Source organism: Nansenia antarctica, assembly GCF_963989245.1.
Source record: "Nansenia antarctica genome assembly, chromosome: 15".
NCBI lineage: Eukaryota > Metazoa > Chordata > Actinopteri > Argentiniformes > Microstomatidae > Nansenia > Nansenia antarctica.
The window spans coordinates 2936272-2952370 of NC_137685.1; the positions used below are offsets into that span (position 1 = coordinate 2936272).

The 16099-nt window shown below is 40.9% G+C and overlaps 1 protein-coding gene across 1 annotated transcript; it reads left to right on the forward strand.

Annotated features, from left to right (window-relative positions):
- Window positions 1-11138: 11138 nt before the first annotated feature.
- cep15 (centrosomal protein 15) lies at window positions 11139-14883 on the forward strand (the record flags this gene model as incomplete). Its single annotated transcript, XM_080545769.1, has 3 exons — window positions 11139-11212; window positions 12925-13048; window positions 14547-14883. The coding sequence occupies 3 exons, from the start codon at window positions 11139-11141 to the stop codon at window positions 14745-14747; spliced, it is 399 nt and encodes a 132-aa protein (XP_080401895.1). The 3' UTR covers window positions 14748-14883.
- Window positions 14884-16099: the final 1216 nt, after the last annotated feature.

The window sequence follows — 16099 nt, forward strand, 5'->3', positions numbered from 1 at the left end:
CAGATGGCTCAATTTCTGTCTACTAGTGACAGTGTGTAGACAGACATGGTGCCTGAGCATTAGTGAGGACTAAATAGCCAATTGTACATATTAGCTGTAGATCAGCTAGTATGAAGCTGGGCTGATATGAAGATAGGTTGAAAATGGGTGAAGTGGTCCTTTTAAAAAGGTACCTATAAGTGAACCCACTGAAAATTTGGGCTGGGACGCTAACAATTGATAAAAATCAATATATTGTTAGAGATATACGTACTTTCGTTTTCGCTTGCTTGGCGTTTCACCGTCCGTCGTCAGATCAGCTTTTCTCTCTGCATCTGACAGCTTCCTTCGGGCGTCTGAGTATGTGTCTAAAAGACAAAATGGGGAAACAAACGTTAAGCAATTTTTCTAAGTTAAAGTAATGCAAATTGTTCACGTTTTCAGACTTATCCCCCTCCCCAGAAACTATGATTTTCATACCTGCACTTCTCATTATCTTGACAGGGCATCTGTGCCATGTCCCATCCGTCTTCGGCTGCATAGCCCTTGCCACCTTTGAAGGTGCATTCTTTCGAGGATACCAACACTCCTCCTTGTCCTCATCAATTAACCAGCAGGCTGGTATGATGTCGATTGTCACCACATCTGCAATTCGCTCAGCGGTGAACTCCACAACGTAGAAGTGGGGCATACTGCAAAGTGCACATGGTGTCAGTCAGGTCTTTTTTTCTTTCTTTTTTTTCTTTGTGGTTAGTTACTGGTTAACTGAGGAAAAGCCACACTCCCATCTTGGAAAGGTAGTACCGTAGTATGAGCTTTTCGGTTAAGTCAACCGTACAACAACTGTACAATATTCTTCACTACAGCAACTCTTCCCTCAACATTAAAACAGTTGTTGCCTTGAGAGATGGAGATAATATTTCCCTCAAGCCTGTACTGCTTGTACTGCATACGTGCAGGACGATCTGGGAGAGTTGGACCAGCTACATGTGGTTGCTGAGGCTTATCCCCCCTTTCCTGTCCATTATCAAGCCTGTTCCTCTCACCTAAACGCCTCACAAGTTGGGGCACAATGCCTTGTGGCCTTCTTACTAGCCGCGTCAGTGTCCCCAGATAATTTTCAAAGGGGAAGCATGAAACATTGTCCAAGGCACCAAACTTTCTTGCATCATCAGCCAGATGTATGAGAGAATGGGTGTTATACACTACCTGCTCTGGTCCATATATCTTTGAAAAGTTGGTCACATAACATTTCAATAGCTTGTCTGCATAGTCACAGTATGCAGAACACAATGCTGGACTGAGTAGGATTCTCATTGCTATGGACAGAACCATAACGTTTTTGTACAATCGTGTAGGTAAGCGTCCCTTTAGAACCACAGGGCCTGTGTACAATAAAAACTGTCGAAATTCAGTGGCCTTCCACATTCTGAATTCCAAAAGTGACCGTGGCTTTCGGGAAAAATTACTCGGGATACATACATACAGAGGCGCCCCGTCCATAGAGGCAACCAAGGCAATTGCTTGGGGCCACCAAACAAAAAGGGCCTCCAAATGTTTATTCCCAAACTTTTTTTCCCACATTTTTTTTTTCTTCCAGATGGGAGTGTTACATTAGTTTTCTTAAGATAGGATAATAAATACATCTGTTCAATGGGCATTTGCCAAAGTAGCCTACTGTTAATCAGTATTTATCCTGTATAGAATAGAATAGAATAGACTTTATTGTCGTTGTACAGTTGCCTATACAATGAAATTGTAGTGGCTCTTCCGAAGGTGCAAAAAAACAGAAAACATATTCACATATTCACAAACATATACACATATAAGATAAACATTTATGAACATGTCTTATGTCTACTGTTCAGTGTCTACTGTATGGTGTATATGAAGATGTTATGACGTTTTATCATGAAAATAATGAACAGCAAGCTAGATCCAAAACTAGGGCCGGTGGAGGAGGGCAATTGTCACATTGGACAGACTACCAAAACAGACAAATAAAGTATCTTAACGACAGCAAAAGTGATGGATGTCAGAAATACATTACCTGGAGATTCAATAAGGTACTTTTATATGGCAGGATATGGGTTAGGGTTATATGACACCTGTAGCGAGATAGCTTTTTCCCCACAGCCATCCGGCTCCTAAATGCCGCTGGCCCCCCCCCCCCTTGACCTGACCCCTATCTATCTACCCTCCCTCCAACCCCACCCAGAGAGCTTTGCACTGTCTGGATATGAACACTTGAACACTTGAACACTTGAATCTCTGCACTTTATATTGATATTAATTATGACTCTTGCACTTTGATGTTGGTTTGCACTGTCTTGTCCTGTCTTGCACCTGTCCTTCTGTAAACCGTGCTCCATGGTACCAAACCAAATTCCTAACATGTTTACATGTCATGGCAATAAAAGTCTTCTGATTCTGATTCTGATTCTGATTCTGAGATAGATAGAGCCAAAAGTAAAAAGTCGCTGAGAGACGCAACCAGGGTCTGGCTGGTAATTGTATGACGCGCCAAACAATCCGCTGAGATGAAAAGTACGTTTTAGAGCATTTATTGAATAGAACAATCAAACTTGGCGACGTACAAAAATAATCCATAAGCGATCAAAACCAGAAAAATAACAAACAATGCCTATAGAATATGCGTATAATGCGGTCAACAAAAATACATCGCTCCCCTCTCTCTCCACTACCACCATGCAAGGTGCGCAGGTGCTTAAATTACCTTGCAATATCACCCCCCATAACCATATGACTTCTCAATACGGTGATCTAGGCAATAAACAAACAATCAAAGTAAACTAACAATAAACCCATTAGCCTGTTATACTAAATACCCCCTAAATCATATTCATACCTCCTACAACACCTCAGGCCTTTGGGTCGGGTGGTTCATGGAGGCAGACTGAAAGGACACACATGCATTGCCTATTTCATAAATGTTCTCCATATAACGACGTCGATCATTGATCGGCAACGACACTATATAATTGTTTGCCTGACTGGCAATCGGATTTGGGCAGTCTGGGGATTTACACGGCAAATCAAATGAAGAACTACAAATCCCTGATGACAGGGAGATGACGTATGACTGCTCTGATGAATCAACCCCTATTTCATTATTTTCACTATATAGCGACGTCGATCATTGATCGGCAACGACACTATAATATAGTTTGCCTAACTGGCCATCGGATTTGGGCTCCTAATATCTAAAAAGCACTACGGTTTTCTTATTTTATCGGATTAAAGTAGCGAAGACCAGAAATTCCCATTGACCGCCAGTCAAACTTCTCCCCTTCTATCACCCAAAAAGGGGCGTGATCATTCTGATGACAGGGAGATGACGCGCAATTGCTCTGATGAATTGTAGTTTATTGATAGCTGGCTAGTCTCGCGGTGCCAGCCGTTTCCACTTCCGCTTTGCTCTCGCTCCAAACGTCTGGAGACCTTTATCCATAGAACGGATTCTATGTGCCGCCCGGAGCGAGCGGCAAATCTAGGACACTGATAGGCCGGACCGATGGGAAGCACCGCCCCCCCGTCCTTCTCATTGGTTCAGCGGGGCAGTTTTTTTTTTTTTAAGTTAACTATTCATTTGTTACGTATTTATTTGACATATGGGTACAAAATACAAATAGTTAATACATCATGTAGCCTATATTAAAGCCTTTAAAAATGATTCATGATAAGATCCATCATTTACATGCATTTACATGCATCATTTACATGCTCCATGTTGCATGTAATTTGTATGCTACTTGTGGTCCAGTATGTCGCAATGTGTACTAGGTGTGCTACTGTACCTGTGGTCATGTACTGTTTTTACTGTTTTTATGTAATGTGCTTTGCATGTTTTTATGTGCTTTTATTATGTCAAATGTAATTGTTGTATTGTGGCTGTCTTGGCCAGGGCTCCTTTGTAAAAGAGACGCTAGTCTTTCAGACTGTTTTTTTACTTACACACACACGAGCGCGCGCATATGCGCGAACTTCGTAAAACCGTATTATATTTTAGTGTCAGGGAAATAAATACATTTAAAAATGTCCACATCGTCACCCGCCTAAGACCCTTACCAGGGGCCTCCATAATGTTGTTTGCTTAGGGCCCCCACAAGTCTAGGGGCTCCACTGCATACATATGATATGACAAATATAATTTCACAAGTTTCTTACCTTAATTAAATGTGTTTCCAGTGGTCAATAAATGAAGAAAAGACAGTAAAAGAGTCCGTGTTCTGTTGACGGAGCAAAGCAGCAGGACGTGCTGTGTGTGTGTGTCGTGTCTACCGCTCTGGATATTTAAACCTTAAACAAAGAGGATAGGCTCGCGCTCTGATAGGCTGTCGTCATGGTGCGAAATAAGGGGGAGCTCGGGGAGCTATAGCTCCCCTAGTGGTGACATGAGCTCCCCTGGAAACATGGTTTGTGAAATTTTGGGGGAGCTCTAAAATATTCCAAATTGCGATGGATTTATTCCAAGTTGTGACGGATTTTACCTGGTGTAATATGATTTGTAGAGGCATACAATCTATTTTGATGTTGGTATTAGGTATATAAATGATATATTATAGCCTACATATAGGCCTTTATTGGCTACAACTATGCAAAGGTAACAGAGCGGGGTGCACTGACGCTGAACCCCTCATAGTGATAAGTAGGTGGACATGGTGCGTGCTGCTGAAATAGCCGACATGCGGTGTGTGGTTTAAAAAAAGTAACGCCAGCTCAGTAAATAATTCAAACTTAATGTTTACTTATAGGCTATGTGACTGCACCACACATGTGAACAGTAACAAAGCAAATGCAGTTTAATTTTATGAAAAACATTGACAACTAAATCGGCGCAAAAAAAAAAAAAATCTCCGAAGTCACTATTTGTTGGCTATCTGGTGATATGGACGTCTTTGAGTGTCTAGAAAAGCGCTATAAGTCTAATGTATTATTATTATTTATTATTATTATGGACGTCACTTTAATCCGGCAGTTCTCAAGGTTTTTATGCACCAATCGATTCCTCTAGTCAGTGCGTCTTTATCACATTCATTGATGAAAAGGACGACTCGCATGTATAGGTGGAAGGGAACATTCATTGTGAGCACGGAAAATGTGAGTCTCACAACGGCTTTGCATTGATGAAACCAGGTAGGATGAACGCATAGTTCACTGTCCATTCCTAAATGCCCTGTTTCCACCGTCAACTTTCCTCTTTAGACCTTTGGAGAGTGACATGATGTTTCTCTTGCTAGCAGGTTAAATGTTTAGCTAACTTCACCCGGCACGCAAACAACCAATCCAATAATAATGTGACCTTGTAAGTCTGGGAGGAGGGGGGAATAATTATCACAATAAAACTATGTTAAATAATTATTAGAATAAGTTAGGCTGCGCTACATCGTCAGTCCACACATTTATTATTCAAAAATATGGAAAAGGGTGAAACTACGTTTCAACGTTGTTGAGAATCACAACACAAACTTGCTAGTCAAGCCAAAATACTGCAACGTAATGGATTGGACTGCTACCTAGTTAACTACAACACTACTTTACATTGTTAGCAGGCTCATAAAACAAGCCGTGTTAGTTGACTAGCGATGTGTCATTGAAAATGTTTTTCCGTCAGGAGATTTTTTATTTTTTTTTTCTTTAATCCCTGGGCTCCCCCGCACACCGTGATTTAATTCGCACACTGGTCATGACCAGCCAGTTCCCTCCCCCCACCTCTCTCTCTCTCTCTCTTTCTCTCTCGCTCACACACCATAAGAACCATAACCTGGGCATCCGGAGCTCTAGCCCCCAATGTTTTATGAATGACCCCGATCTCCAGATCCTGCAAAAAGGAAAAAACTCCATCGAACGCTTCGCCATCGATTTACTCCTCAACCAAACACCGGTATTACTGGAGCTCTGCTGGAGTGGTCCTTGGCTCTTAGGCTGCTCTTCTGACTTACTTCCTGGCTGCCTTGTCAGACATCTTGCGTGGAGCTCCTGTGCGCGACCGGTTGTTGGTCGAGTGATGTTCCTGCCACTTGCGGATAATGGCCCCCTATGGTGCTTATAGGAACATTTAGGACAGGGGTCGGCAATAGGCGGCCCGTGGGCCATTGCTGGCCCATCACCAATAATATTTGGCCCAGCAGATTATTTTGAGAATCCACTTTTTTTTTCTTTTACAATATCGGACCGACAGTCCCACATATAGCGCCTATAATGTCCGAATAAAGAATCTACCTCCACCTGAATAATGCTTATTGTACTTTTATCCATGTTGAGAGTGAATGACAGAGGGACAGACAATCAGGCAGCGGGGTGCACCGAAGCGCACTGACGCTGAACCCCTCATAGTGAATCATAAGTAGGTGGACAACGCGTGGTACTGAAATAGCCGACATGCTGTGTGTGGTTTGAAAAAAATAACACCAGCTCAGTAAATCATTCTAACGTAATGTGTACGTATATGTGACTGCAACACACATATGAACAGTAACAAAGCAAATTCAGTTTAATTTTCTGAAAAACATTGACAACAAAATCGGCGCAAAACCCCCCCCCGCAGAATCCGCTTGATCATGGTGGTGCATAGACCTATGCTCCTGAAACGACAGAGCAAACACGCTATTACTAATAGTATTAGGGATAATAATTACAATGAGCCATTCATTCATTCAAAATATACAAAATACAATTAGGTTATTAAATACAATAACGACAGGCTTGGTACTCACTTAATGTGAAAAGTGGCATCTCTCCCATCGGTCACTATTTGCTCCGCAGGCAGTTCTCAAGGTTTTTATGCATCAATCGATTCCTCTCGTGCGTCTTTATCGCATTCATTGACGAAAAGGACGACTCGCATGTATAGAAAGGGAACATTGTGAGCACGTAAAATGTGAGTCTCATAACGGCTTTGCATTGATGAAACGAGGTAGGATGAACGTATAGTTCGCTGTCCATTCCTGTTTGCCCTGTTTTCACCGTCAACTTTCGCCTTTAGACCTTTGGAGAGTGACATTATGTTTCTCTTGCTAGCTAGCAGGTTAAATGTTTAGCTAACTTCACCCGGCACGCAAACAACCAATCCAATAATAATGTGACCTTGTCTGGGAGGAGGGGGGATTAATTATCAGAATAAAACAATGTTAAATAATTATTAGAATAAGTTAGGCTGCGCTACATCGTCAGTCCACACATAAAAAATATGGAAAAGGGTGAAACTACGTTTCAACGTTGTTGAGAATCACAACACAAACTCGCTAGTCACGCCAAAATACTGCAACGCAATGGATTGGACTGCTAACTAGTTAACTATAACACTACTTTACATTGTTAGCAGGCTCACAAAACAAGCTGTGTTAGTTGACTAGCGATGTGTACATTTTTCGAAAGAAGAAGGGTTAGGGTTAGAAGAAGTCAAAGCATTAGAACGTGTCACATTTTTAAACAATCAATTACTTAAATTAGCCTTTGATTATGCTCGGGCCCGCCATCTAGTGGCAACATTTTTTGGGGCCCGAGGCCAAACTTAATTGCCGACCCCTGGACTAGAGGGACAGACTGATCCAGCAGCAGATCTGAGAGGCGTTTGTCAGCTGCGTACCAGGAGGAGTTGGGTGTTTCTCTGCTGCGCGGCTTCAGACTCCATCAGCCGCTGTTTCCTCTGGCTCCTCTGATGCTCATAGCGACTCTCCATCTGCTGAAGCAACACAGCCCTCTTCCCTAGACTGATTACATCAAACCTGCTCGTTAATAACATGAATTATATCACCTAATTGTCAACTGAACTCTGGCTGCTAGTGTCAGACATATGCATCATTGAGAGATGGCTGTTTTAAAACTTAAGAACGCTTGATGATAAATAATGCCCTGCATCTATGCATAGATGGCTAGAGACAGCTAAACCTGACTACTTTTAGGCTAACATAACCCCTATGGATAGTTATTCAGATTCAGATTCAGATTACGTTTATTGCCATTATGCTTGACACATATAGGAATTTTGGCATTACAGAAGGTGCATTGATGCTTTTTTCACATATACATGAACAAAAACAAGTACAAATGCAAAAACAGGACAACACAGGACAGACAGTGCATGGATAGTGCTGTATGTATATATATATAGATATAGATATAAAGTGCAGTGCAGAGTTTTTTTGTTTGCATCTAGATAGCTAGCTATGGTTAGCAAACTGTCTAGCTAGAATATAGCTTCTTAATTCTTCTAAATAAAGTTAATAAAGACCTTTAGAGCCTCAGGTTGCTGAGCTGTAATAGATGTTGAACTCACATGTCCTCGTGTTTCTTGCTCAGTTCCACTTCCTCAAAAGCAGCAACATTAGCAACATTAGCTGCCATGTGTCTTGATAGCTTGTTTCCTAGCCGGCTAGCAGCTGATCATTACCATAGTTACGGAGGTAGACTTCCGGTTCATCAGAGCAGACACACACGTCATCTCTCTGTCATCACAACGACCACGCCCCCTTTTGCGTGTAAATTATGTCATTATATGTTTTGGTATTTTATTTGAGAATATCTGACTATCTTCCTCCAGATTTTCTCTCTTAACCTCTCTTAAACAGAGTGCAATAATGTTCATGAAATGAAAATAAATTTGAACAGAAATCCACATGAAAATTAATTAATTAATAATTAATTACCGATCACCAGTCCAACTCACTATCCACTAGACTAGATCAAGAGACAACAAACACACATTCGTACAGCCTAGCCAGAGAGACCCCTGATTTAGGAGTTGAGAAATCTGTTGGTAAGCAGTGGCATTACTATGCTGCTCAATAATGTCAGGAGGTAGAGCCGCCGTCTAATGGTCACAAGGTTGGCAGATCGGCGGTTCGAGCCCCGGCTGGCCACATGTCGAAGTGTCCTTGGGCAAGACACTGAATCCCAAAATTGCTCCCAGTGAGCGGGCCGGCCGGCGCCTTGCATGGCAGCTTGGCCGCCATTGGTGTGTGAATGTGTGTGTGTGAATGGGTGAATGAGAGGCCGTTGTAAAGCGCTTTGGAGCAGCAAAAAGGCGCTATATAAGTGCTGTCCATTTACCATTTACCATGCACTAACTCAGCTGAATTAGCACAGGTAGAGGAAATCATTGGCGTAATCTGTGTTCAATACTTTTTTCCTGTGTCGTTCCACTTTATTGCACATAGCTTTTTTTATGGAGTGGAATGCTAGAATTTCTTTAGCTGTGTAATTGTATTGAGTTAATACCAACGTCTGGTATTTCATGTGAATTTTCATGTGAATGAAGCTGCAATGGAAATATGTTGAATTAAAACATTTTTAATGTGTTGAATACTTATTTCCCCCACAGTAAATGCTAAGTACATAGCAATTGAACACTACTTCCTATTATCTGTTAGCATCCTATAAATGAAGAATTTGTATTGAAAAGCTACTTTAGCATTATATGCCAGGCAGTACTGTAGGCACCTTCACCCTGAGTGTCCCATATCACTATTATGCCAGGTTGCCATCTAGTGGTTAACTAGGGTATTGAACTAACAGCCCGGTTGAAACAACTGCTTTTAAAGAATGAGTAAAAGTATGAATGACTGTTCATTTTGATATTCTGTGACGTTAGAATTCTAAGGTTCTATCTCCATTTTTGTCTAAATTACATAATCTGATCCATTAGGTGTTTATTAATGCCTGTGTGGTGTTATTTTTTAAACTGTTGACATTTTTTGAGTTAGTAATTAATAAAATACAAAGGTTCCATCTCACAAAACATAATGGAATGTAAAAACTTTGACGATCAATATCTCTGAACTGCCCTAAACGGAGATAGAACCTTATAATTCTAAACGGAGATAGAACCGTATAATTCTAAACGGAGATAGAACCTTATCATTCTAAACGGAGATAGAACCTTATCATTCTAAGCTCATGATTCCTTCTCTAAACAGTGAAAAGTGTCATGATTTGATCTCCTGTCACATTACACAAATAAATCAGACAAACTGCACAGGCTGCCTAATGTTGCATAATAATGATTGCCTAATATGATATTTAAAACATGTATTAATTCTTCCTATGACCATTTCAAATCCTCATTGTGACTATTAAATTACTTCGTAAGCAATTATATGTATAAAAACACTATTCGAAGAATAGATCCATATTTATGTATGACGTCGATATGTTTATAAACTGCATTTCCCTCTGTTACCGTTGCGCTGGTTTAGCTCAGTGGTTACTTCGTAAGCTGCTAACCTTCTCCACCCTGGCCGGGGTGACCTGACCGGGGTCGAACCACGGGCGCTGTCCAGCGTTTTATATTTTATTTCTAATAATATATGTATTTATATTTATAAAAACAGTATTCGGGATGTCATGTCTTTTAGCTTGCTTTTATAGTTGTTTTTATTTTCTTAAGACTGTTGTCTTTTGCACTTGACACCACAGACCTCATTGTCTCTTAGCTTGTTTTAGAGCATTTTCGCTTATTATTAAATATTAAATCCCATCACAAGGTTTGTCACTTATGTCTTGTCATGTTTGTTCGCTGTCCTCTATAGAAGTTTCCCATGGCGTGTTGTAACAACAGGACACTTTGATATCAATACATAACCATTCATTTGGAACTACCTGCAACTGATGGATCAATAAACTGTCACCTAATATGAGTGATTTAATGTAATATTCTGCCACCGGAGGTGATTCAGGCAAAAGTTGAAAGGATTTAAAGATCCACAGATCCAGAACAGTCTTGTATCACAGCGCCTCCCCTCTGTCTGAACAACTCATAACTTTATTGTAGGCTGTACGGATGTGTGTTTGTTGTCTCTTGATCTAGTAGTGGATAGTGAGTTGGACTGGTGATCGTTAATTAATTATTAATTAATTAATTTTCATGTGGATTTCTGTTCAAATTCTTTTCATTTCATGAACATTATTGCACTCTGTTTAAGAGAGGTCGAGAGAGAAAAATCTGGAGGAAGATAGTCAGATATTCTCAAATAAAATACCAAAACATATAATTACATAGTTTACACGCAAAAGGGGGCGTGGGCGTTCTGATGACAGGGAGATGACGTGTGTGTCTGCTCTGATGAACCGGAAGTCTACCTCCGTAACTATGGTAATGATCAGCTGCTAGCCGGCTAGTAAACAAGCTATCAAGACACATGGCAGCTAATGTTAACATTAGTAATGTTGCTGCTTTTGAGGAAGTGGAACTGAGCAAGAAACACGAGGACATGTGAGTTCAACATCTGTTAGACTGTTACAGCTCAGCAACTTGAGGCTCTAAAGGTCTTTATTAACTTGATTTAGAAGAATTAAGAAGCTATCTAGCTAGCTAGGCAGTTTGCTAACCATAGCTAGCTATCTAGATGCAAAAAAAACTCCATGTGTGTGTCTGTGTGTCTGTGTGTCTGTCTGTCTGTGTGTCTGTCTGTGTGTCTGTGTGTCTGTCTGTCTGTCTGTCAGTCTGTGTGTCTGTCTGTCTGTCTGTCTGTGTGTCTGTCTGTGTGTCTGTCGGTCAGTCTGTGTGTTGTGTGTGTGTGTGTGTGTGTGTGTGTGTGTGTGTCTGTGTCTGTCTGTCGGTCACTCAGTCTGTGTGTGTGTGTGTCTGTCTGTGTGTCTGTGTCTGTCTGTGTGTCTGTCTGTCTGTCTGTGTGTCTGTCTGTCTGTGTGTCTGTCTGTCTGTCGGTCAGTCAGTCTGTGTGTGTCTGTGTGTCTGTCTGTCTGTGTGTCTGTCTGTCTGTCGGTCAGTCTGTGTGTCTGTCTGTCTGTGTGTGTCTGTCTGTGTGTCTGTCTGTCTGTCTGTGTGTCTGTCTGTGTGTGTGTGTGTGTGTGTGTCTGTCTGTGTGTGTGTGTGTGTGTGTGTGTGTGTGTGTGTGTCTGTCTGTCTGTCTGTGTGTGTGTGTGTGTGTGTGTGTGTGTGTGTGTGTGTGTGTGTGTGTCTGTCTGTCGGTCGGTCAGTCTGTGTGTGTGTGTGTGTGTGTGTGTGTGTGTGTGTGTGTGTGTGTGTGTCTGTCTGTCTGTCTGTCTGTGTGTCTGTCTGTCTGTGTGTGTCTGTCTGTGTGTCTGTACTGCACTTTATATATATATATATATATATATATATATATATATATATATATATAGCACTATCCATGCACTGTCTGTCCTGTGTTGTCCTGTTTTTGCATTTGTATTTGTACTTGTTTTGTTCATGTGTATATGTGGAAAAAAGCATAAATGCACCTACTGTAATGCCAAAATGCCTATATGTGTCAAGCATAATGGCAATAAACGTGATCTGAATCTGAATCTGAATCTGAATCTGAATCTGAATCTGAATAACTATCCATAGGGGTTATGTTAGCCTAAAAGTAGTCAGGCTTAGCTGTCTCTAGCCATCTATGCATAGATTCAGGGCATTATTATTATCAAGCCTTCTTAAGTTTTAAAACAGCCATCTCTCAATGATGCATATGTCTGACACTAGCAGCCAGAGTTCAGTTGACAATTCGTGAGGTCATAATGATAAGGTTCTATCTCTGTTTAGAATGATAAGGTTCTATCTCCGTTTAGAATGATAAGGTTCTATCTCTGTTTAGAATGATAAGGTTCTATCTCTGTTTAGAATGATATGGTTCTATCTCCGTTTAGAATGATAAGGTTCTATCTCCGTTTAGAATGATAAGGTTCTATCTCCGTTTAGGGCAGTTCAGAGATATTGAGCGTCAAAGTTTTTACATTCCATTATGTTCTGTGAGATGGAACCTTTGTATTTTATTAATTACTAACTCAAAAAAACTCAACATTTTAAAAATAACACCACACAGGCATTAATAAACACCTAATGGATCAGATTATGTAAAAAACTCAATTTTGACCAAAAATGGAGATAGAACCTTATAATTCTAACGTCACGAATTAAGTGATATAATTCATATTATTAACAAGCAGGTTTGGTATAATCAGTCTAGGGAAGAGGGCTGTGTTGCTTCGGCAGATGGAGAGTCGCTATGAGCATCAGAGGAGCCAGAGGAAACAGCGGCTGATGGAGTCTGAAGCCGCTCAGCAGAGAAACACCCAACTCCTCCTGGTACGCAGCTGACAAACGCCTCTCAGATCTGCTGCTGGATTAGTCTGTCCCTAGTCTATATTAGTCTGTCCCTAGTCTATATTAGTCTGTCCCTAGTCTATATTAGTCTGTCCCTAGTCTATATTAGTCTGTCCCTAGTCTATATTAGTCTGTCCCTAGTCTATATTAGTCTGTCCCTAGTCTATATTAGTCTGTCCCTAGTCTATATTAGTCTGTCCCTAGTCTATATTAGTCTGTCCCTCTAGTCTATTGCACAGACTCCTTACTGTGCGTGCAGATGTCCTGATACCCACATTGCAGCAGGTTTCTGTTCCTTTATGGGCTACTTAATGGGTCATGGGGCGGTTGTGGCGCAGGAGTCACCGTCTAATGATCACAAGGTTGGCAGATCAGCGGTTCGAGCCCCGGCTGGCCACATGTCGAAGTGTCCTTGGGCAAGACACTGAACCCCAAAATTGCTCCCAGTGAGCGGGCCGGCTGGCGCCTTGCATGGCAGCTTGCCGCCATTGGTGTGTGAACGTGTGTGTGAATGGGTGAATGAGAGGCCGTTGTAAAGCGCTTGGAGCAGCAAAAAAGGCGCTATATAAGTGCTGTCCATTTACCATTTACTCTCTGCCTGTCTTAAGCACTATCCACTTTTCCCAGTGCTAGTTGTATGTAGCCTATTTGGGCAAGAAAGATATTGTGAAAAGGCCTGTTGCACAACCAACATAGGGCCTATTCTGGATACAGTACATGACATAGCTACTAGCCTGCTGGACAGATTTGTTTGTTCTGTTGTTACATTGTGGGTACAGTGATACCCACAGTGATACTAGCCTCATTTCATGTATTGACTGGTACTGTATATTTTGTCTTGAGTTTTGTTGTATTGTCGTCTTGCTGTCAGCATGGTAGAATACCAAGTCATGTTCCTAGTACACTGCACATGGCCAATAAAGTTGAATTGAATTATACAAAATCGTTTTCTCCCACGACAGGATTTGCAAAAAATGGAGGATTGTCTAAGAACAAGACGAATCCCACATTGTAATGTTCTTACTCTGGAGGTGAGATACCATGACAACACATGACAATAGCATCATCTTGATGTGCATTATTTTGTTTTGCTTTTCTCTGACCTGAGTAACGAGCTACCTACCAGGTTAAAGGTCGACTCTGGGATATGATGTCATAGCAGAAACGAGCAAGCACTGCCAGAGCCTTTCAAAAACAGAGATGCAACAGACTAGAGATTAGAGAGTTGCAATAGAGCGGAAATCCAGAGAAGAGAGAGACATTTCAGAGAAGTGAGGAAAATATGACGCTGTAGAGCTGACTGTGGACGAGTGGACACTCTTGTTCACCACAATATCTTTGGTGAAAATGTCTCTGTTTTTGTGGGTATGATGATGTCATATCCCAGAGTCTACCATTAACATAGAAATATGTACAGGCCTATATGAGGTGACAGATTTGTTTGGCGTCTGATTCATACTGTTTTGTTGTCCTGCTCCAGGCGAGGTACTGGGCGACGGTTGAGGAGAAGATTCCAGAATGGGAGCGCTTCCTCCTGGGTAAGAGCCCCGCCCCGCCTCCTGACCATGACACTGGCAGGCTGGTGCCCAGGAGACAGAAGCCAAAAGCTACACCCCAAAAACATTCCCTCACACACGATAGGTCTCTGCCCCCTCGCCCTAAGACCAGGTCTGTCAGGTGACTTGGAAGTGGACCGTGGCAAGACATTGCAGGGGTCACATGATCCTCTGGTTTGCATCATCATTTTTGTCTGCTTGAGCTAAAGAGAGATGTACTTAGTAGAGGCGGGGAGTGATGTTGTAAGCATCTGATGTAAGAGTTCCATTTTATTTTAAAAAAATCTAAGACTGACGTTGTTGTTCAATATGCCGCAGAAAGTGATGGTCGAGTTCTACACGTCGTCATCACACACATACACACATACACACACACACACACACACACACACACACATCACGCACATACAACTGACAATGTAATTTATATTAGTTTTACAAACTCTAATTTACAGCCTACATAATTATTATTATTATAATTGTTCTGCCCTGTTCTGTCTTAAACAATGTTTGCTTATATATTGTTGTTTATTACATTGTTGTTGTTTTTTTATTATATTGTTGTTTGTATCTTTATGTCCTATGCACCAACCACACCAAGTACATTTCCTGTATGTGCGAATATACTTGTGCAATAAAAAAAAATCTGATTCTAATTCTGATTGTCTTTGAATGTGTGGCACATACAGCATTTGACCACAAGAGGGCGCTAGCACTATTAGATGGAGAAACAAAGCCGAACTCCCCACAAGAAGGTTATTTTAATCCCCGGGTCATTCCCCACACCATATGTCATTTATTGATTGATTTAAAATGACGCTAATTTATTCATATTTATTTTCTGTATCCCTACAGTATGTTCTATTTATTCCTGTTTACTAGTAAGCACCATATTTATTGTAGCTCAGTATTAGGTTATGCATTTATTTGACTAATTTAAACAAACACTTATGTTGTTGCTGTTCATAAGTCAGAATAACAATTAATTACATGGCAATATTATGGTCAAACTTAAATCATGAATTATTTCACTTCTTTTGTCTTATTTAATTTAGTTGGTATTATTTAAGTTCTTTAAGATGTCTTTGCCAAATAAATAATGTTCAATATTCACCAGAGTCTAAGTGAAATATGCATAAATGTTTAAAGGTTTTACTCTTATTCTACTGACAGCAAAAATAAGACCTGAAAAGTATTTATTTAGTTTTGCTCTATTCAAATGAACTGATTAGCTTATTATTGTATTCGTCTCAGCACCTCATCCCGTAGTATATTGTGTGCATTAGGGGGGGTTAGAAATATGTTCCTGAGCCATTCAGCTAAGTTCTCTGGAATGTGTAAGAACCATTATGTGGTCAGTGAAGAGGGCTTGTTCTACCTGAGCTACAATGAGGTTGTTCCGTCTTTATTACACAAAGGGCCCAGAAGGACGCTCTGTGTCTGCCATAATTGCTTTTTTATTGTCCCTTTATTCAAG